Below are 22992 nucleotides of genomic sequence, written 5' to 3'. Positions count from 1 at the left end.
GGGGTTGTGTCTACCCATTGCTCTCCTGGAAGCTTTTTATTATCCTTTTTTCTGAGTTGCATACAGAGGTATGCATTATCTTGAGCTAAGGTCTACCCACCTTTCCCTCAGGAGAGGACCTTCCATATAATTCACAGAATGACTGTCCGGGGCCCGCTTTTAAAACTGAAAGTTGCTAAAAGGAAATGCTCTCTTAAGTGTAGGATACCGGTCTCTCAGAAACACTGACTGTTATGTGGTGGTTTTACCTCTCATAAAGCCAAGGTGTGATCTCTCTTAACTCCCTTCTTGCTTTGGCTGTCCTGAGGCCCCACCGAGGCTAATGGCTAAGGGCAGACACCTAAATTATCTCCTCAACGTGGGACCGATCGCTGAGGGGAAACCAAGCCCGAGGGAGAGACGCTGCGGGCTGCCTTTGAGGTGAGTCCCCGGGGGGACCTCAGCCCCTCTCCCTCCGTCCCCGAAGGGCGGGAAGCGCTCCGCGCCCTTCCTCACCTCAGGACGCGGGCGGCTCCTGCCTTGCGGCGACCCCTCACGGGAGGGGGGGGGCGGTGGCTCCCGCCCGCCGCCAGCGCAGCCCCCTGCCCGCCCGAGCTCCGCCCGCTCGCCGCCCCACCTCCCGCCCGGGTGCCGCCGGAGCCGAGGAGCCGGGCAGCCCGGCGGGTGACCGCTGCACCATGAGCGCCGAGTGCAGCAGCTACCTCAACGCCGACAAGGTGCTGGTGAGCGGGTTCAGCTGCCCGCGGACGGGCGGCGACGCCAGCGCCGTGTACTGCTGCGGCTTCCAGGACGTCAAGTACTGCTGCGATGACCCGCACAGCTTCTTCCCCTACGAGCACAGCTACATGTGGTGGCTCAGGTAGGGTGCTGCCCGGTCCCTCATGGCGGGTGGTGTGGAGGCTCGACGGCCCCGGGGGGTGGGAGACCTGCGGTTGCCCGAGCTTGCCTGAGGGTTTGTTTCTGAGGGACTTGTAGCCTTTGTCCCGCTGAGAGTAGCGGCGGAGCTGCAGCTGCTGCCGAGAAAGAGTTCTGCTTGTGGCAGGGTGGTTTCTGACGGAAAGAACGTGTGGTTTTGGTAAGGAAACGCTCAGTGCCCGTGTGCAGAGCATCCCTCCGACTTTTCGGTGTGAGGTGAGCTGCTGGCTCGGGGCCTGAGCGTGTAAGATGCTGTGTGAATAAAGTTCCCGATGACTTCAGCTACTTTTCTGTGTGTTTAAGGTCAAGCGCTACATAACTTTCATCTTGGAAAGTGGCAGGTAATCAAACTTGTGCTCTTCTGTGTCCATCTATATATCCCAGTTCATCTCCAGCAGTGGCAGAGCTGCACACACCCAGCCTGACTGCTCTCTGTGCCCCATTCCTCTCAGGCTCTTCAGCGTCCACATGTCAGGGTGTTTGTACACTTCTGCGTAATGATTCCGCTGTCTCTTTATGGACTTATCTAATGATTTTGTCTAACCCCTTTCTGGACTTGCTTCTGCTGCCTACTTCTGCAGGTCTGGTGGCAGCACTCACTACCTGCTTTATGAAGATACATCCTTTACTCTGTTTTTTACTGTTTCCTACTATTTTTCTGGAGTACCCTCTAGCATTTGTATTGTGAGATTTCGTGAACAGCAACTGCATGTTCTATTTCTGCACAACGTTCAAAATTTTGTTTGGGGTATCAGTTGGGAGCATTCATCCCTCCAAATTGAACAATCTTAATCCTTTGGAGTTACCATTAAGGCAGGTGCTATGTTGCACTGATAATTTTAGTTGCCTCTCATCCGTTTTGAGCTCCACAGTGCTGCTCTCAGAGGGACAATCTGGAGCTGCCTTCTGAAGGGGTGGGTGTAGCAAGGTTTTGCTACAGGGACAAAATGCTGCCTTTAATCCTGCTCTCAAAATCCTTTTTGTTGGTGGCCAGCGCTTTCATGTCTTTGCCTGCTGGTGCACATTGAGTGTGATTTAAGTGAGCTATCACTGATGTCTCTCAAACTTTTGCTGAGTTCAGAATGGCTAGATCCAAGTTCACTGTCCTGTAGGCTTGGTTTATGTTTGGTTGTACATTACATTATGACACTGAAGTTCATCTACATCACTTTTGCCTGCTCACTCAGTTTTCTGTAAGTCTTGTAGCATTTGATTGCTTGCAGAGGCTTAGGATCATCAGAAACTCAGGTTTCATTGTTCTCCAGGTCATTGATGGAAGACACTGAAGAAAGTCTCAGAACTGATCTCTGAAAGCTTTTCTTTATGTTCAAGACAATTCAGCCGTGTGCTTCATACTTTTAAGCAGTCTTGAATCTGTAACAAAACCTTTTCCTAATCCTGCATCAGTTCAATCTTTTTAGACCCACTTTCAGTGTGGGGATTTTCCAAAGGCTTTTTGAAAAATCTGTCTGCTGGGTTCCTTTATCCATCTGCTTGTTGACACGTCGTGGACTCCAGCAGGTTATCAAGGCAGCATTTTCCACTTGTAGTAATACTGACTCTATAATGAAAGATTTTGCCAGGAAGCAGTGAGTGCCAGCAGCTTCCTGAGAGCAGAGTGTGGTAATAAGATGGATGGGGGTAGTGGCTTCATTGTCAAAGGACTGGTTTCTTGTATACAGGTGGGGTGATTCTGAGACAGACCTGGGAATCATAGCTTGGAGGTAAAAGTCAGGGTCAGATACAACCCAGATGTGCTCAGTGCCTTGTTGTAACGGCCCTGATGCTGTGTTTATCTCTTGGCTTAATGGTATTATTCCTTTTTTTTACAGACCTTTCTGTCTTGCCAAGGGTGGAAATCAGATTTACTAGTCTGTAGTTCCTGGGTTCCCCTCTAGAACCCTGTTTTAGGTTTGAGTTATGCTCCCAAGCTACCAGTCCTCTGACAGTGTCCTTGCTGTAATGATGGGTTGCCTTGGGCAGCAGTTTTTCACTTTCACATGTGAATTTCTTCAGGGCTCTTGGGTAAATGCTATTGAGTACTGTAGGCTTGCTTTCATTTGATTAGTCTTATCTACTATTTAATGTATAGTTATTTAAAGCCTGGTTAAAGTAGTCAGCTGAATGTGGGAAATCTCCCAAGCTATCCACAGCTGTGACTGGCACAGAATTACTCAGCTTCTCTGATGTGAGAAGATATCCCTGAGAGTCCTCTTTTATACTTTTCTCATTAAACAGTATCCATACTGTTTTAATGTTACATGATCTTTTTGCAGAGTCTTGGGCTATTTTGGTCACAGGAAAGCTTCCCAAAATGGCAGAACTACTGAAAGATTAAGTTAATTTTGCTCTTGCATCTGGATGAGATGTTGCAGTGAAGACTGTTAAAACTTCATCTTTTCAGAAGGCACCTCAAAGAACTGAATCCTATGAGAGGCTTTAATGAAGCATCTCTGAAGGATCTTCCTTTACAAAGAAGTGTGACTGCTTGGCCTATACCTAGGCCATAAATTTGAAAACTTAAGGATTTGTAGTTTTTTTTTCTCTCTGTGATGGCCTTAAACTACTGAAAGGATCTGAGGAAACTGCAATTGATAGGGTTTTGGTTGTGCTTAACTTCTGCCATAACTGTGAAGAGATGAATAAATACAATTTACACATCTAAGCAAAATTACAGAAGGGTTTTCCAGTAACAAATCACAAAGTTTAGTTGCTAACACACTGGAAACCCTATGGTATTGCAGCACTTTGGAAACTGGATACATTTGTACATGATAGTTCCCTTAGGAGTTTAAGGAAAACATAAAAAACCCACCGTAACAACAATATATTAAAGTAGTACTTCAGGTGCTTCTTATAGCCTTTGAGGACATGCTTTTAAGACTTGAAACCCTTAAGACTTAAAACTATTCAAGAGTTAGCCAAACCAACCAAGGTAAGTCTGGAGATTGAATGTACTGAGGAAGGGAAAGGAGCTGGAAGCTCTGATGGGGTTGCAAGATCTGCTTTACTCCAGAACTTTAAGTTTCTCATTCTAAATCTGTCTTTGCTTGACTTGCCACTGATATGAAAGCAGCGAATGAACCACGAAGTGGTTGGTGGCATCTCAGGGATTATTTCTGTTTGGTGACACACCATGCAGGATTTGAGGAAACTGTTGCCTATTTCTCTTGTGTTTTTCCTGCTGTGGGAGATGTGTTGCCAGACCACTTAGCAGCCAGCTCTGACGGAAGCAGTTCATGCAATAACCAGCAGCCTAGGCAACCTGAAGCAATAGTTGCCTATGCTATTTTTTTTGTCACCAAATCACTGCTGCCTGAACTATGTTCAGAGCTGTATACTGCACTATTTCTTAGCAAAACAGAATCATCTTTCCCCTTCCACTCCTGCAAAAACTGCAGTATTTGACAAGTGCATCTTAATACCTGCTGTATTAGGAGCTGCTGGACAATCATAAATGACCTTTGAGCAACTTTGACACCTTTCGTATTATCCTCTGAATTTATTGTCTGTGATACTATTAATTTCTCATGCCTTTTTTGTTGATACTTAAACAGTGTAGGTTTTGGGTTTGTTTTGTTTTTTGCCAAGATTCCTTTCCTGCATTTCTTGTAAAGCTGATATCAGCAAAGAAGAGTGAAGAATATTTTTTTCTCTCTTATAGCAGTCAAAAGCCCATGGAACAGGGAAGGGAACATTAGGAAAAGTCAGGGGTGTACAGAATTCATAGACTCATAGAATCAGCTAGGTTGGAAAAGACCTTTAATATCATCAAGCTCAATCAGAAGGTTGAGTAGCTTTTGAAACCACAAAACACAGGTGCTGTAAAACACTAGTGAGCAGAACACTGAACAGAGCCATGTGCTGAGCGTGCACATGCAGTTATCATGACATCTATTTATACTCCAGAGTTGAGTGGAGGGGGAGGAATGCTGGACATGCGGTATTTGTACTGCTCTGTGATGCAGTTAGGTTCAGTCAGCACCTTTTTTGTTTCTCATTAGTATGAAATATTTTAGAATCATTTTGTCACTGTTCAGTTAAGTTTTAGTTTGCAAATTTCATGGCTTCTTTCAGTATCAAATACAGTTATAGTATCTATTTCAAACCTGTACTTTTTATAAGTTTCATGTCATATTACATACTCTGTTAAAACTCCAGCAGACCGAGTGCAGATTTTATTCAAAGTGCTTTACTAATGAATACTCATAGAACCATTGTGACTCGATGCTGTAGCCTAGCTTTGCTGTGCAGATCTCCAGAAGTCTGTTTTATCTCTCCCAAATAGCAAGTCTTTTGTTCCTGTATGCACATTCCTCCAGTCTCCTGGGAATATTTATCTGTTTGCTTTGCAAATACCATGTACAACATGTCGTTGCAACAGTGGCATTAGGAACATCTGATTCATGTGGATCCAGATGACTTATGAGCATCCTTCCAATGTATCAGTGGACATACTGCATCTGCTTAGTGATATTAAATTTTTCTTAGCTGTTGTTGGCATGGATAGACTAATTTATGGACTAAAAGTAACTGTAGGTGTGTGATGCTGAGCATCCACTGACAGAAATGTCAATGACCAGCATCTCTCTAGGCAGCAGCCTGGGGAGTCTGCTGATGAAGTGGAACCTCTCTGCTCAGTAAAGCCTCTGGCTGTGCAGAGATGTGTGGCAGTGCTGCCAGTGTGTGTGTGTTGTTGGGGCACTTGGTGCAGTAGGAACATCAGTGAAGTGTGTGGTATGACTATTGTAGAAGATTAATTGGGGGGGTTCTGTTCAGTCTGTGTATCTTCTATCAAGCATCACTCATGTTTGAAAAGCTGTGTAAATGCTGCCAGGGTTACCCCGGCCCGCCCTTGCTGTTTTTATGCTAGATCACCATTTTGGGGGTGGATGAGAAGCTTGTTAATGCCAGTTTTTGTTAATGAGACCACAGCTGGGGGCAGAAGTAACTTTTTAGTTTGCTTGTTTAATGCCACACCCTGAAGCCTGTGAATGCTGAGTGGCCTTTAAACACCTAGTGTTTAAGGTAAAGATGGGAAGATGATAAAACATTTTCAGCAGGGACATTCCTAGATGGATATGCAGCGCCATAGTAACTGCTGTAGAATCTAGAGGACATGCTGAAGTGCTGTCTTTATTTTCAGAGGAAACTGGTCATTAAAATGATCAAAGAACATACTTATTTTGGTATTTTGCTTCTGATACCAGTTTTAACTTTTTTAAAAAAGAAAAGGTTATGTTCTGACTGAGAAACTTGAGTATTCAGAGCCGTGGAAGGCATACTAAATGTCTCTAAATTAAGCAACAGCCCTCCACCTCCGAACTTTAACCCCAAATCAACCTTAAAGGACTTGCTAATATATTTTAAGAGGTTGATGGCCTCAGCATGTTGAGAACAATCTGGTGTTGAAATGTGATGTTTAAAACAGTAAGTACAAACTGAATCTTAATTTCCAATTGATTTAGGAAGTGGAATCTGGGGTGTATTTGTTTTTGTGATGCTGATCTCCATGTTTTGGGTGATCTTTTCACATTGCTGCTGAAGCATGACAAATACTTAGTGGCATATAACTGATCATAAGTCCTTGAGCTGTACTAGGAAATAATGTCGAGTTCTTCAGGAACTGCTTTTCTTACCTTTGGCGCTTGTAACTCACAAAGCATCTTACACAAGCTCCGTAGTAATACGGAAGATGTGTGTGCTATACAGTGCAGAACTGTATTGTATTCTACAACTGCATGGAGGAGATGCCCAAACAAAAACATATAATCATTAATATGTACTCAAACTATTCAGCTTTAGAACAGCTGACTCTGCTTAATGTTTGAATAATGGTGGGCAACTTCTTTTGTCCTGAACTGCAGACTGTTATTTAAATGGAATCTTAAAATAGAGCTAGTACAGACATGACAAAAAAAGCACAGGTACCTGTTTCTGAAGAGCCTTTGGGTTTCTATTACTTCCTCAAATAGATTCAGCTATGGAGATAATTCTTGGTTCAATGGCTGCTCACCTCAGCCTCCTGTAGTGTATTTCTTAGGTTTTGTCTATTTGGGTCAAGGTGTTCGAAGTGAAAATGCATGAGTAAGTCCAGAACCTAGATGACATCTCTGACGGCAAGCTTATATTCAGTTCCATATTGAGCAGAATACTGCTTGCCTGTAAGTTTGGTTTGAGCAAAAAAAAATGAGGAAAAACTTGCTTAATATGAGCATATATACACAAACATAAGAACACTCTAGTTCATGCAGATGATAAATACCATGGAAGATCTGTGTAAGGGTAAAGTTATTGTTTCGAGAACCAATCATTTTGCTCATAACAAATAATTTTAGTTATGCAAGGAGCTAAATGTTGCACAAACTTCATTAATGGATTGGACCAGTAACTGATGAGATTTGTATATTAAAGTCATCCTGATATCTGCTCATCTTAAGAGTTTCTCCTGTAGACATGTCTGTCTACTGGTGTTACGGGAGCTTGGAGAGAAGCTTTGCAGTAGCTTGAATGTAAAATTCATGAAAACATTCCAGGGCACAGTTCTTCTCATATCCCTATAAGGCCATAGTAGAATTGACTTCTCACCGATAGTGATTCTATATAAAGACATTTTTATCACTAGAGGATGGAGTTTGTAGAATTTAAGACATTCATCTCTCTTCTGTCCTTTTTATATCTGTCAAAACTGTAAATATACCAGAATCGTAATATAAGGATTCTCAGTCCTTGGATTCTTATTCATCTGTGACCAAAAGACTCCTGTTTAATTTCACCAGAAATCAGGGTCTTTGGCGTAGGCTGTGGAATAGAGGACTGGAACACTGTAGGTGTCAAATGGCCCAGGAGAGGTTGGCAAATGATAGCTACACTATATTGCAGTCAGTTCGTTATTTCATCATGAAAATTTTATAGTAGGAAAAGAAGGGTTGGAAATAGGGAAACTACTAAAGAGATACCATCTCACTGAATGTTTATGGAAAATTATAAAGTAGCTTCTATCCTGCAGAAGTAGTATCTTCATAAAATCTACATATACAGCTATATGTTTGGCCTCCTGAATAATTAAGGTCCTGTGTAAATTAATTAATCTTTAGTCTTCCTTTTACCCTGACAAGGATCATGGAAGAACTTCTCCAGTCTTGTTTGGTGGCTTATTGCATGCCTAGCATGAAGGCACAACAGTGATCACAGTACTGCACCCTGCTCTACAGAGCTCCTAACAGAACTGAACAATGTGGCTTGCACACTTTTCACTCTGTTTTTTACAGGCATGTCAGCCTTGGTGAGAAGTCTGTGACAAACATGCACTTTGCTTAAAGTGCTCTAACAGGCTCTTCTGGCAATAAAAATGACCTTTCACACTTAAAATATAGCTTTAATAGTTATGATGTTTGAGAAAAAGGAGACTGTATGGGCTGCCTGATCTCTGGAATCCCTCTTTGTGTGTGCATGTGATATAATACCATGCTTATCTGGGAATATACACTGCATTGGAAAAGTTCTTGATCTCACTGATGCCAGTTACTGCATGAAGTTATTTCTGGTTTTCATAAACACAGTTTAAATCAGACTCAGGATTACTATGCGTAGATAAGAGGAAATGTCACCAAGGGCCAGATGTCCAACTGCTGTGTAATGGCATTGATCCTTCCAAGGGCAATGAAATAATTCCAGTTTATGCAACTTAAGTATTGAGCTCTGAACTTCTGAGTATAGTAAAATACATAGTCACTCCCCTGCCTGAGTACAAGGAACCTCCAGATATGATCCTGACCACTGTTTTAAAGGGTATCCCAGGCTGTTTGTGCACTTAATTTCTTTGTTTTTCCTCTCTTCTCAGTGTTGGAGCACTTGTGGGCCTGTCGATAGCAGCAGTGGTCCTCTTTGCTTTTATCATCACTGTGTGTGTTCTCTGTTATTTGTTTATCAGCACGAAGCCACGCAGCAAACTGGATACTGGTTTAAGCTTACAGATGGCAGGTAAGACCAGTTGTTATTGACATACATGATTTGCTGCAGAGATAAAACCTTATTCTGTGTTTAAACGGAATCTGGCAGTGTGTATTTCTCATGGGGACCTCAAGATGTAGACAAGCTATCCTGCTGTTTTACCTTCTGAATGCAATGTATACCAAATGCAAATAAAAAACATCAACACAAGGTCAGTGTATTTATTTAGTAGTGGGAAGAGTAAAGCTTTGCAATACTAAGTAAGGGTGCAACAAATAAGTCCCTTTATTAGAACAAGGTCTAATAAGTTAGTTGCTGTCAGGAGTACATAAACATACAGTAGTGATTTCATTCTAGGAATAAGAATCTCAAAAGACATTTTAAGTGTATTTTCTTGTGACAGGGAGAGATCATTCTTTTTTTCTTTCTGACGTAGGATCCAGTCCAAATCTAAGACTCTTTGCTTCAGTCCCAGTAATCCATACCTTTGTGCCCAAACTACATTGGCAGACCCCAGCAGGAGCAGTGCATGTAGCCAGCACTGATGTGGGAAAACCTGTGCTGCTGCTATATTTCACTGCCTTTGTGGAATCTGACTGCAAGTTTTGATGGCAAAAAGCTTCACCCTTTGTCTTGGACTTCCTGAATGTTTAAAAGTGGGTTCCTACATCCACTAAAGCTGTAGGAAGTAAAGAGAATGTTGTACTTAATTAGGCCTTGAAAGTTGAAAAAGGGGAATAATGACCAATGAGTTACTGTAATTGTAGCCTATTATACAGCAGCAGGTCCTCTCCCGAGTTCTAGTTAACACAGTCCACTTCATACCAAACTTCCTGTGTCTTGTTCTCCAAAGAATGCAGGCTTCAGTCTAAAAGTGTTTTGCAGGACCATCAGGAAATGCAATGCCTTCCTTTGGAGCTGTATAAGCTAAGCAAGCTGCTGAAGTGGAAGTCACACATTCAGCAAACTGCTACTAATCTGCAAATTGAAAACTTCACACCATCCTGGAGAGAGCAGAAATCAGACCTGCTACCTAGAGCAATGTAAATAAACTTTTGGGTGGGGTGAGCAAAATGCCTAGTGACGTTTTACAAGATGGTTATATGCTTTTGAACGTGTTGCTGTTTAACTTCTTCCCTCAGGTTTTCCTGTTATGGCATCGGCTGTTGATCCATTGCCAGGACAGTAGTGCTGTTTTTCTCATGCTTTGTATTTTTATGCCAGACATGTTTGGTGTATAAGGAGCTGGAAGGAGGCAGGTGCTCCGCTGCAGCCAAGTGATTTCGTCCTTCTCTACAGACTCGAACCCTGCTGCAGAGCCACATCCTGCTAGGGCATTAGAGATTATTCCTTTCTTCCTCCCATGAGGTGAACAACATCCCAAGCTTCCCCACTGATGACCCAGCATTTGTGTAGGCATCCTGTCTCTCATGATTCCAGGTGTTATGACTCCAGGAAGCTGAGAGATCTTTGCTTTTTCCAAAACCTGTGTTGTTTTGAGCTTTATTCAGCCTGCATTGCTTTGTGTTTAAACACTGTTTTGACTTTGCTCTCATCCCGTGTTCTTTCACTTTTATTATTCTGCTTCTTTGGCTGCTCTGAATGACAGTTATTTTACATCTAAATTCTGGTAGCTTTAGCTGTTGATGAGGTGGGTTGCCAGAAATTGAAAGCCAGTCACTTTGCCAGGGTTGAGAAATCTTGAAAATGTTAAAGGATTTCACTGACAAGCCGGAGTGCTTTCCTTCATCATACTGGGTTTTCTTTTGCATGGTAGTCATGCAGGGGCTGAGTGTCTTACAGGATGACTGGTTAGCTGCTTTCAGGCCTGGGGAACAATAAAAGCAGCCTTTTTTTTCTTCTTTCAGTTCTTCTGAGATTTGAGCATAATCATATATAGGCAATAAAAATGAATTAAAAAAATTGAAACAGTTTTCAGAAGCTGCAGAAAATGTTAGGCCTGAGGACCATATATTTTAACTGTGAACTCTGCTCAGCCCTGCTTTTTCTGGGCTAGCATAATCTGCTGTTCAGACAAAAGCTGCATCACACATCAGGTGTTGTGCATCATCTTTCCCCTTGGAGCATTCAGAGAGCACTCATTCATAAAAGCAATATTTTTTATTATATTCAATTTCACTGATAATACATCAGCTCTGTTGGAGCTTTGTATTTCATTAAACATAAAATTGATTATTGTATGCCTTTCCTCCTTCATGCAATAGTCAAAGTTGGTCATTGTTCCGTGGGCTCATCCAAGATGTCCTAAATATAGAAGTAGAATTGCTGACTTTTTTACAGAAGTGACTTCAAGATTGATCATGAATCTACCGATAGAGTGGATGTGCAGCCTTTGTTAAAGCTTCTGAGTTCAAAAAGTACATTGCCTATTATTTGCCTGTATTTAGTCTTGAACAAATGGTCTTTGGTGGCATCAACACAGATATTATATATGGGGTTTCTGAGTTAGCCAAGCATGTTGTTAGCCCTAGTAAATATTAGCATTTTAATCTGACTTGAATTTCAGGAAAAATGAGCTCAGTCACTGGTGTAGACTACTTAATGTTCTACTCATTTCTATTTCTAGTAGCATAGTGTAGAGTTGATCCCTTATGTGCAAGACTGTGTCCAGGCAAATGAGAAGATCCCATATCTCAAGGACTTTACAGTTTAGTTTCTTAACAGATCTACTATTTCTCAGTAAAAAGCAGCAACATACTTTATGTATTGAAACAAAATCCTCTCCTTTATAGGCCACATCTCAGCCCTTTATACATTGTTTATTTATTGTTTGCACTCTGCTTTAGGGTGTGAGGTTCACCTAGGGTTTGGCTTGTGAGTTATAATGGTCTGCCTTTCTAAAGTGTCAAAGTACTTGAGTTTTAACTCTATCCTCACAGCTACCTTTCTGAAGTAGGGAGAAGCTATTAGCCCCATCTCACAGAGACATAACTGCAGGGAAGTGTCATATTTTTAATGCTTTGTGTGTCAGTTCAGACATTAATGTCCAGTGGAATTTTCAAAAGGCATCACTAACCAGAAGCCCTTGGTCCTTTTGCTTATGATATGTCAAGACTAGCTTGACACTGAAATTTTGTGGTACAGAGAATTGAGCCATGCTTTTTGAGACCAAGGGGAGTATTCAAATCATTGGAGCATACTTTTTCTTAGTATAGTGAACTTGCTTTTTAGTCATAAAAGTTGCTCAGTGAGCTCTTTCTGAGAGAAAGGATTTTTTCATTGTTTCTCCCATTTGAAGGCTAGGGACCTATAAAAGTGTTTCTTGGTAAACAAAAGCCCCAAAGAAATCCAAGCCCTGCGAATGCAAACTTTATGGATTTTCCCAAGGCAAAAGGGAATTTGGTCATCCACTTTGTCCTCCTAATCAAAAAGCTTCTCTTTATGCAAAAGGTTTATCCGCTTTAAAAGGTAGGGAACTAGGGAGTCACAAGATTGCAAGTGTTTTGTTAAGGCTGAGTGAACGATGCTAGAGCATCTAGGGGAGATGAGGAGGACTGCATCAAGTTGACATAATTGGCAGGAGAGGAGAGATAAGCAAGCAGAAAAGGAAGAATCTAGAGGCATATCTGCTGCTCAGCTCTGGGAAAAGATGCACATGTGCTTCTCTGGACCACGCAGCTGATAGGAGAGGAGTGGTCACCTCTGCTGGCCCCTTAGAATGGGTTTTGCTGCCAGAGGTAAAAAGGTAGATAGAGACTTCCCTCCTTGGTGACCCAAACAGTTTGTAAATGCATTTTCTGAGTTGTCCCTGTGTTTCAGCCAGAATTAGTCCAGGAGGACCTTTGGGGCGAGGTGTCCTATACCACTGCGAAGTGAGAATAGCAAATTAGATTTTATGATGGTAACTAACATTTTCCTTTAAAGCTTAACACAAGAAGACCTCTCTAATGCATTCAGAGTCAGACAGCAGGGACCTTTGGGTTGGAGTGTGAAGAGAACTGTGGCCTTTTAAATTACTCCTAAGTGCTGGGGAAAAATCTTCTTTAATAGAAGAGATTAATTCTGTGTTCTTACACAGCAGTGACATCATAGTATGCAAAAGTTCATGGTTTCATTTCATAAGGAAAAACTCAGCTCAAAAAATAGCCAGATGACCTTCCTGTCCCTATTTCTCTCCTTAATTATGATTCCTCACGGGACACTCTTCAAATATACAAAACATTTGGATATTTTGATGAAAAAGCACTGAACTCTCACATTCTCCTGCTTAGCTCTGTAGTTATCTGACTGTTGGTTCTGAAACCAGAGCTGCTGTCTGAATTCAGTGACACTGTGCTTGTGTTTTGGATTATGCATCGATAGCTTTGCTTTCTAGGCTTATCAGTAATTTCCTCTATGTGGTCTTTCTGCAGCTGGCCTTAAATTTTCCCTAGTTAGGCCACCTTTTTCTTTGCTAGCCATCTGCCGCAGGTACTTGTATATGGGGAAAATCAGCCAAATGAGCTCAACTTTTAGAAGAAAATAAATCCAAGCACCCCCCCCACCCCCCCCCAAGATTATTTCTTGTCCTTTAGGAAATAAGGAACTTTCCTATTTTGGAGCTGGGAATTCAAATTTAGTGGAAGGGTAGCATTAGCTCGAAGTTCTATCGCTAGGAAAGATTAGATCTGGAAATGTTTAAATTGGACTCATTAGCTTTTACATTTCCTAAACTTTCTTGTAACAGTGAGGCTTTTGCAGCTCATCGAGTCAGGTTTTATGCTGCAAAGATACCCATAGATGCTGTAAGCTGGTTTAGATACAAAATGTAGACAGAGCTCAAAACCAGTCTTCCTTCCTCTTATAGCTGATTAGGAATTTTATAGTTTTGCTTTTTGGGTTTCTTTTGATCACAGCTGAACTAACTCACTGAAAAGACTTGGTTTCAACTAAGATCTTGGCTTAAATATTAGAGTTTTTGAACTGTCAAACTATCAAATTCCAAACTGCAGGTTTTTTCAATTCAAACAAAATAAAATGTAGCTTTCAAAACCCCTCAAAATGAAGTCATTCCTTTGCCTAATTTGCTTGGTTCCTTTTTATTTTTTATGTGAAAATACTAAAATTCTCAACTATTTAGCACTTTTGGTTACAGGAACTTTTTTTAATCCCTTGCCCACAAGCTTTCTTGGACAGAAGTACCCTGCCTAGTTATGCTTCTCTCTCCTCTTTCTTTCTCTTTAATCTCTGTGTTGCCCAAGCAGTGGGAAACTGGAAAATGAGGTCAGACAGTGCTGGACTTGAGGCTAATGGGAAATATGGGGAGCCAGGCATGGGGAGAAAACTGATGAGATCCATAAGGAGACTTGGATGAGAAGGTGGAGCAAGGAGAAGTTTTGGAGCCAGTAGATAAAGAAGAAATTTCAAGGGCCTGGGCACACCTGGGAAGGTGTGGAAGAAGGATGGGGCTAATGGGGTTGAGAGCAGCACCAGCAGGAAAGCAGATGTCTGTCAGTGGCCTGGTAGGAGATTAATGAACTGTTACTTGTTTTAACCTTTGAAGTTGTGCTCTGAAAACCAACACTCAACTACTACTGAGCTTCAAAGTCCAACACTGAAAAGATGGGAGATGCCAGAATTTAACTTTTCCTGGACAACAGGTGAAATGCCTAATTAAAAATTGCTTTATTTGCAATTTTTCCCTTTAATCTTTCTAAAACCAAGGGTTACACTTCTTTCATGCCAAGATAAATTGTGAGCCTCCCCCCATGCAGTGCTTTGGGGTCATTGGGTGGAAGGTGCAGTGAAAGCAATAGTGACTGATCACATTTGGAGCAGGATGAATGTTTGAGATTTCTGATCTATTTTCTTGAATACAGGAAGTTTTTCTGCCTTTCCTTTAAGGAGACACTCTGATATCCTGCTATAAGTCCTTCATATACCACAGTACTGTACCTTAAGTTAATTTTCATCTTAATGTTTATTCCTTTTTAACACAAGTTATTAATTGCAGCCTCGCAGAGGCTTAGGAACAGAAAGTAGAATAGCTCTAGTTTATTCCATCCTCTAAAAACTGTAGAGGAAGATTCCAGGAACTGTGTTTTCTCTGGTACATCTGTATGTTACTACAAAACTGAAGGAAGAATAATGCTGTTAGTTTTATTAAAAATGCTTTTGTTTTACAGACAGTGAGACCAGAGGGAGTTCAATATGTTAAAAAAGAAACAGAGGCACTGGATGGATTCTACCAATGGTGTCATGAAAATAGGTACAGTGAGAACATTTATTTTTCCTCTTACTCTATTGTATTTGTATACCCTCTGATTTGTTTTATATGTGATGATGCAGATATGATAAGCATTTTTCAAAATGCCATGAACCTTTATGTGGGTTTTTAGCTTTCTGAAAAGCACTAGCAAACTGCCTATGAGTTGAGTCCTTATATATGATTCTGTATCATACAGTCCTTATACATTGCCCTGATGCTGACCTTGCACAGGAGTTTCTGCAGAGACTTGAACACAGTCCTTCCACAGAGAAATCTCTTCTTACTGATTTACTAGTACATGAATATTCCATCGTGGCTGTGCGCACAAGAGATTACATTCCCCTTATGCTGCCTTTGGCCTTTTCCTGATGCTGTCCTGGATGTACCAGAGCATATTAAGGAGGCAGCCCTCGTAACTTATCATTTAAAACAAATTGTTTAGTGATGAACTGCTAGAAAGGCTCCTGTGTGACCAAGGGTAAAAGCAGTGAACTGTCTGGTGGGTTGTTTAGGTTAGCATCCCTTGATTCCTGGGGATGCTATCTACAAGTGCTGAGTCAAGTCTGATAAAGAACTGAAGAGTATTATCTTGCAAAAAGTGAAGTTTCATATACTGACTTGATTTTTGTGCTGAAATCATGTTTGAAGATCAAACTGCCTATGGCACAGACCATGCAAAATAGTATTTAAAATGTATGCCAGTACGGGTGACTTCTACTTCAGACTTAAGAGGAATTTATGAATAATGCAAAAGATTTCAGATGGAATGAAACGTGCATTTTACTTTCTGTAGGGGGTGAAAGCTCATGGCTAAACAGCCACAGAATGTGAGAATAGCTGTACATCAGCAATGTCTGTCACAGGGGAAACAAAAATAAGTGGGCTTGTTTGCTCAGCAGCTGTTAGATGAACAGGAAAGTAAATGTGCCAGAGTTCCTTGCTTCGTGTCTTTTCTCTTGTACCCTTAAAAAGAAAGTCACCCTGTGCATTGTAAGTGCAAATGCGTCTTTCTCAAGCACTATTATCAGTATAATAGGTTGGTTTGGGCTGCTTGTCCTCATGCAAATACTTCAGTGTAACAAAAACTCATTTTGAAACTTCCATCTCCACACTTATTTTTTTCTTACTGCTGTTGCAAATGAAACGGCTTGTGGAACTAAAATGCCACAGGAAGACTACAAAGGATCCTGCAGTCAGAAAGTCGTCTGTGGTGAGAAAATCCACAAATATCTGAGGCAGGCGCTAGGTGCTGAGCTGAGACCTCAGTTCAGGTCTGAATGTGACATTGCTTTCTCAAGGCCATGAGCCTTTCATTTCCTCATGCTTCAGCTTGCCTGTCTTCCACCATGTCATAGAGACTAATGTTTATGGAGTGCCCTGAAGTGTAGCCTGCACTATTGCTTGCAGGGAGCGAATTGCAAGGCCAGTTGCAGAGGATTTCATTGTAGGGGTTTCAATGCGCATAATCCATAAGGACCAAAAAAATGAGAAGCTTGTTTTTGTGGATGAATTATCCAATTATTTTTTTGTTGGCAAAATGAAGCTGGTATCGTCATGAAGACTCAAAATACTTGAGACTTTTCGCGCTAGAATCAGGAAAACTATGCCCTTAGCCTGTGAGCCTTTTTGCTTGCAGATCAAGAATGGAACAGCTGGGAACTTTCTGTGAAAATGAAATGGGAGGCAAAGATCTTTTCTGAACTTCAACAGATTATCCCATAAAGTGTTGGTAGAAATTCCACACCTCTACCTGTTTTCTATCCTCTGCTTTTCATGTAGTCTGCTTGTTGAAGATTTCATGCCCTCACCTGTTACGGAGACCCCCACAGTGCAGTGATAAGCCAGAAAGTCCACCAGTGGCTGTAAGCCTTTCACTGCTGTGAGAAAGCTCCATGTGGCAATTAGATTTGATTTAGCATGCGTACTTACTCTGCCAAATTCACAGGGTTTTAATGAGGAAGAGGACCCCCTACACCCTTGCAGCTGATGTAGCTCAGCACACAATTCAAGCCTGTTTGCACGATCTTTTTTTCCAGCAAAAGGGCAAATGCAACTCTTATCTTTGAAAAGGGAAAATAGAGGAAGGAGGCAGTTGGAGACATCGCTTCTAACTTGGAGTGGTAATATATCAAATTATTAAACAATCGAGTTACGCATAAAGAAAAACCTAACACAGATCTCATGAAGGCAAATCATGACAAACCAGTCTAATTTCTCTCTTTGTCAAGGTAATTTTGCCTGTCAGAGGAGTGGGAACAAGTGGTTCATAAAGACTGCAGGTCTTTATGAAAAGGCAGTCAAAGACAAGTTTTCTGTGGCTCATTCTCAAACGCATTTTCAGAGGGAAGGATGCCTCAGTACTCCATCCCAGTTGAGTAGTAAGAGCTTGACTGAAGGACTAAAGAGCATATGTATAAAATTTATGATGGCACCACCCTGAGATGGGTTGCAAGCCTTTGGGGGTAGAACTGCCTTTCAGAGTTATCTCAGTGCTCTGGAGAAATGGTCTGAAATCAAAAAGGTGAAATACAATGAAGATAAAAGCAAAGTGCTGTATTTAAAAAGGAGAAATCAAATCCCCAAGTTATACCTAAGGGAGATTAACTAAGTAGTGTGTGTGGGGGGGAAAAACTGTCTTGGGGTTTACAGTATGCCATACACAGAATATTGATGTTCTGGGGTCTTTTAGTCTGCTGTATCAAAGAGGGGAACTGTATATAGGATGTAAGGTAGTAATTTGTTCCAGTTAGTGCTGGCAGTGTCTCTAACAGGAATGCTTTTAGGTATTGATATACTGGAGAAAAGAGAAAACTGAGGTAAAGTATTTAGGTTTTTGAATGGCAGGACAGACTTAAGTGCAGAAAAGATGAGTGACAGTGTTCAGTTGTTCAGTGTTCAGTGACAGGACAGTGAGTATCCTTCATGTCTGTGGCAGGCAGGGTAAGTACTGTGCTGAATTTCACTTTGAAGTAGATCTGGATTTAGTAATAGAAAATCTTCCAAACTATAAGGGCAGTAGTAGTACTGGACCACCCATTGGTCAGTACCAATGTGTGGTACTGACCACCACAACAACGCACAAGTTGTCCCACTGGGCAACTTGTGGGACTTTCTTCCAAGGCTATCTTGAACAGGTTAGACTGAAGGATCTCTTCAGCCTTTGTGTGGGGCTGTGAATTAGCCCCAGGGATCCCATAAGCCACATCAATAATCCCTGGCTTTCGCTAGACTTCCAGGTCTGGGAAGGAAATATGTGTCAAGCTGCTGTGAGTAGCGAGAGTCTTGGATGCTATGTCAGGCTGTGTGTGGAACTGGCCCTAGTCTGGAGAAGAAGTGATGGCCATAACAGGAATGTCTGAGATCCCTTCTGGTACGGTATTTAAGCAGAAATGCTGTATGCAGAGATAGAGTAGACTATTTCAGTTGGAAGGGACCTATAGCAATCATCTAGTCCAACTGCCTGATCACTGCAGGGCTGCCCAAAAGCTAAAGCAAAGTATTAAGGGCATTGTTAAAATACCTCTTAAACACTGACAGGCTTGGGGCAATGACCACCTCTCTAAGAAGCCTGTTCCAGTGCTTGACCACCCTCTTGGTAAAGAAATACTTCCTAATGTCCAGACTAAACCTCCCATGGTGCAGCTTTGAACCATTCCTGCTGATATGATGTTATTGTATACCAAGAAGAAGAGGTCATAGTATCATGAAATCACAGAATGGTTTGTGTTGAAAGGGACTTTAAAGCTCATCCAGTTCCAGCACCTGCTATGGCAGGGACACCTTCCACTAGAGCAGCTTGTTCCAATCCCTGTCCAACCTGGCCTTGAACACTGCTAGGGATGGGGCAGCCACAGCTTCTCTGGGCAACCTGTGCCAGCATCTCAGCACCCTCATAGATCACTTCCTCAGAAAGGTGTACAGAGCTATGAGGTTGCCCCTCAGCCTCCTTTTCTCCAACCTAGACAAGACCAAGGTCCTTAGACACTCCTCACAGGACATACCTTCCAGCCCTTTCACCAGCTTTGTTGCCCTCCTCTGGACTCACTCGCTTACCTTAATCCTTCTTAAATTGTGGGGGCAAGGCCTGCACACAGTACTCAAGTGAGGCTGCACCAAGTCTAAATACAGAAGGATGATCAGCTCTTGCCTGGCTGGTGATATTGTGTTTAACACAGCCCAGGATGTGGTTTGCCCTCTTGGCTGCCAGGGCATGCTGCTGATTCATGCTGAGCCTCCTGTCAACCTGATGGCAATACTGGGGGAGGGTACAAATCTAAGTTTATATGTATGTCTTGTGTGTTTTTATTTAGGTTGGTCAGAAATGTATAACTATCCCCAGCACCTTAAGCAGAATAAAATCTAGGATCTACAGAAGTATTACTGGTAACTTATCTAAGCATCATTCTTCTCGATGAACCGGCATTGGAAGTGATGTTCTTTGCTGGTTGTGATGCTGTTTGCTGCTAGTTGCCATCTGCCTTGAAATCCAAGATCGCACTTCAGAACTTCTGTCAGTAGCTGAATTTGCTGAGATTTTCTGGCTAGACTTCAGTGCATGTCCATTGTTTTTTTGCATATCCAGGCAATCTGCTTCTAAACACAGCTGTACCAGCAGCTGTTGTGCTTCACCTCAGAAGCAATCCTGTTTTAATGAGCAGTGGAGTGATTTCTTTGTATAGAAATCCTTCAGGTGTAGTCTGGAATATGTTTTGGTATCCTTCAAGATTAAAGGCACACATTGTATGTCTATCATAAAAAGAAAAAGAAGAAATGTGTGGAATAATGTAGATATTAATGATGCATATTCCAGGAAGCACTGCATAGAAATGTTAGATGAAAGACACATCTGCTAAGCCTTCTTTTTTGTTTTGTTCCAGCACCATTGTGCCTTGAGCCTTCACATGTAAGGTGAAATCCTCACTTTCACAGAGGAGAAGCAACAGCAGATCTACCCGTACATGTACATCCACAGAGGAGCCATTTAATGTTTCATAGTTGTAGTGATGCCCTTCAGAGGTGCAATTTTTCGCATGATAAAGTAATGACATGCTTGGAAAGAAGTGATGCCAGTGAAACAGATTGAACTGTGTGGTTTGGTCTAGATTTGTTTGCAGGATCTCCTTAACAATTTTGCTGTGCAGCAAGTTAAAAGGTCTTCCTCTGTTCAGGCTAATTCTAAACTCTGACTGGTATTTTGCAGATAGAGAGCTGCATCCTTCGCAAGGCCCCACCAAAACAAGTTGTTGACAAAGCCAAGTGGCTTGAAGAGATTTCCTGAGCCACAAGGATGGACTGTGACTGTAAGCCACAAGATCCTGACTCACTCTGCCAGAGGAGTTTCCTGGCTGTTACAACCACTGTTGATAACCAGAGGCCAATCTAAAGCTGTGCCAGGATATGTGTTTGTGTATGGTTTCAGTACTGAGAAGTAGTAAACTTTGATTTGCACACACCAGCTCCTGCTGCTAGTCATTTTCATGTAAAATGTTGTCTTTACCCTGTGCAGTTCCAGTGAGGTAACACAGTTGTCAAGCAGAACAGAATCTGGCACACCATGTTGACCAAGCTTTGTTTTAAGCTTTCCCTGTATGCTGTCTTCATGTGGTGTCTCTGCATCACGAATATGATTGTCTTTTAGCCAAGTGTAATTGTTCGGTGCACAAACAGATGTGAACGCAGTACCTCAATAAAATCTGGCATTTGCTGTGTTGTATTCTTAATGTATTGTTTTCCCTCACCTTTGTTTCCTTAAAAGTTTCTCATGGAACCTAAAATTATGTTGATGGAAGAATTTTCCAGCAAAGTAGTGAACTTTTATAGGGAAGTTTTTGATTTCAGTAGCTGTTTTCATTGGAAACAGTAAACACTGAGATGAGTCGAAATGAACATCCACAAATGTTTTGCAGGTTCTACATCAAAATATGTTGGAATATTGATTTTGAAGCAAGTGTTAAAAATTTTCCAAGAGTATTCCTGTTTAGAGCATTACTTTGTCAATGCTGAAATTTCTTCAGGTAATCAAAGGGTTCTAACTTCACATTTTATTTCTCCAGAAGTCTTGGCAATAATCAGCATTGTCTTAGCTGTTTGAGCTTTCAAGTCTTTCAAGCTTCGCCTTGAACTCATGAGCATTAATGATAAAGGATTTCTTTTTATCTTGTGAGGGGTTTTTAAGATCAGTGATCAAAAGAATTCTAAGCTATTTAACCATGCTATTTATTGTTAAGGCAGATCATCCATTCCATTTGCAGATGAAGCCTTAAAATACATACCTACCACATCAGTTTTGTCTCTGGTTATACTTGACTGCTTTAAGACCAGATCCTTATCTGCTGTTTGGGAGTGACACCCTTGTATGTGATAATGCTTCTTTACAGCTATTTGGTATTCTGCATCAGAAATCCTCTAGTGCTTCCAGTCTGAGATACTCTGAAGTCACATTATTTGTGTGAAATAATACACCAGTGCCTCCAAACTACATGGAGAATGTGGTATATGATCTTTCTATAACTGTTTGCACGTACTATTTCACTAAACTGGGGCTTCTAGAAAATTAAAACCACATTTGATGCACAAAGAAAATCGTTTTATAACAATAAACATAAACCTTACCTTCCAGCCCAGTAACTGCCTTGATTGGGGCTGTCAAAGAGCAGAAGGAAGAGAGATTTATGATTTTTGCCATCTATCCCAGCCCTGAAATACCTATTCCAGAGGCATATGCCTAATTTTAAACCACCAATAAAAGACATAGCAAATGAGAAAGAAGAATTAAGTATTTTCAGCTTCATAAATACTTGAACTTTTGTAGTTTTTACATTTTAAAGAAAGGTATTATGAAATAATAGAAGATACTATCCTGTTTTGTATGTTGCAGATGAAGATACCTTTGATTTTTGTCCATTGGGCAATTTCTACATGCTTTATTTCTCAAATGACAAGATTCTTTTTCCCTCAAATATTAGGCTTTTTATTCATTTTGAGTATCTTAAGATACCAAAATAAAAGAATAAAAGTAAAACCAGAAGGCAAAATAAGCTTCCAATTCTTTGCCTCCATCCAGTGCCTGTTTGTTTTCTGGTACTGTTAGGAAAATCTGTTTTTTTGCACATTTAGCTCAGTATTTTGTAATTGAGGGTTTCTAAATGTCACAAAAAAGTACCTCCCACGTTGGTTTGATTAGGGAAGTCAGTATGCTGTCCGTAACTGCTTTCTAATGTAATGTGCAGTTGCAACAAGGGTGGCTCCCTGTGCTTAATAGACGTAATAAGGTTTAATGTACTTATTAGGCATAGCCCTAATTTTTGCCCTGGGACCATTTTAAGTTGTTTAAATAAGCATAGTGAAGCAAATTCAGGGCTGTTCTGCTACTCTCAGCCATACAGAAGCTGGTTGAACTCAGAGGAGTTGCTATCAGCATTTTTTCTGCAAAATAAAAATGGGAGATGCATTATGTATGCAACAGGCCTCATGACCTATGGGGTATAGAAAGTGTGCTTTGTCTCTGTGCATTTTTAGATACCAGCAAAGTAGCACAAGCAGCAGCCCCTGATTTGGGGCCGGGGTGGGTGGATCTGTCTTTGGAGTCACACTGGCAGAAGTGGCAGCTCAATCCACAGTGTTCTACTTTTCTCATCCCTACCATTCCCTAGATATTTCAATAGTAATAACTAGCTATTTACTTGTAATCTTTAAACTGACTTTGTGTCTAAGCAGAAAATACCTTCTCAATGATCCCTCAATATCAATCAAGTACTTAGTGACTTTAATAATTAGTTATTTAAGTATAATTCCTGAAAGCTTTGGCCTTTGCAATTTCTAAATTATGGAAGAAAGACCACAGAAAACTCAGTGTCACAGAATGAAAATAATGTCTGTTTGAATTGTTTTCCTAACTGACAAATGCTGGAGAGCAT

At 41.3% G+C, this 22992-nt stretch overlaps 1 protein-coding gene across 4 annotated transcripts; it reads left to right on the top strand.

Moving 5' to 3' along the window:
* Nucleotides 1–451: 451 nt before the first annotated feature.
* Nucleotides 452–20796, top strand: SHISAL2A (shisa like 2A). Of its 4 annotated transcripts, none has more exons than XM_061451240.1 (5): nt 456–859; nt 8759–8898; nt 14994–15076; nt 19954–20114; nt 20277–20796. In XM_061451240.1, exons 1-3 carry the CDS (start codon nt 678–680, stop codon nt 15023–15025), a joined length of 354 nt encoding a protein of 117 aa, XP_061307224.1. In that variant the 5' UTR covers nt 456–677; the 3' UTR covers nt 15026–15076; nt 19954–20114; nt 20277–20796. The 4 variants fall into 4 exon arrangements, with proteins under 4 accessions (XP_061307225.1, XP_061307224.1, XP_061307223.1 ...); XM_061451239.1 differs by lacking the exon at nt 19954–20114 and adding an exon at nt 15273–16347; XM_061451241.1 differs by lacking the exon at nt 19954–20114 and having other exon boundaries at nt 452–859; nt 8849–8898.
* Nucleotides 20797–22992: the final 2196 nt, after the last annotated feature.

This window comes from Pezoporus flaviventris, unplaced genomic scaffold, assembly GCF_033815535.1.
Source record: "Pezoporus flaviventris isolate CSIRO_AGI_PZ_B2104156 unplaced genomic scaffold, CSIRO_AGI_Pfla_v1 ptg000013l, whole genome shotgun sequence".
NCBI lineage: Eukaryota > Metazoa > Chordata > Aves > Psittaciformes > Psittacidae > Pezoporus > Pezoporus flaviventris.
This window is presented reverse-complemented; position numbering and strand designations above follow the sequence as displayed.

Excerpts from the sequence above, each read along its gene's own strand:
- SHISAL2A (XM_061451240.1), top strand. The coding sequence starts at position 678 with ATGAGCGCCGAGTGCAGCAGCTACCTCAACGCCGACAAGGTGCTGGTG. Across the intron at positions 860-8,758 it reads AGCTACATGTGGTGGCTCAG|TGTTGGAGCACTTGTGGGCC; the intron begins GTAGGGTGCTGC and ends CTCTCTTCTCAG. Across the intron at positions 8,899-14,993 it reads TTTAAGCTTACAGATGGCAG|ACAGTGAGACCAGAGGGAGT; the intron begins GTAAGACCAGTT and ends TTTGTTTTACAG.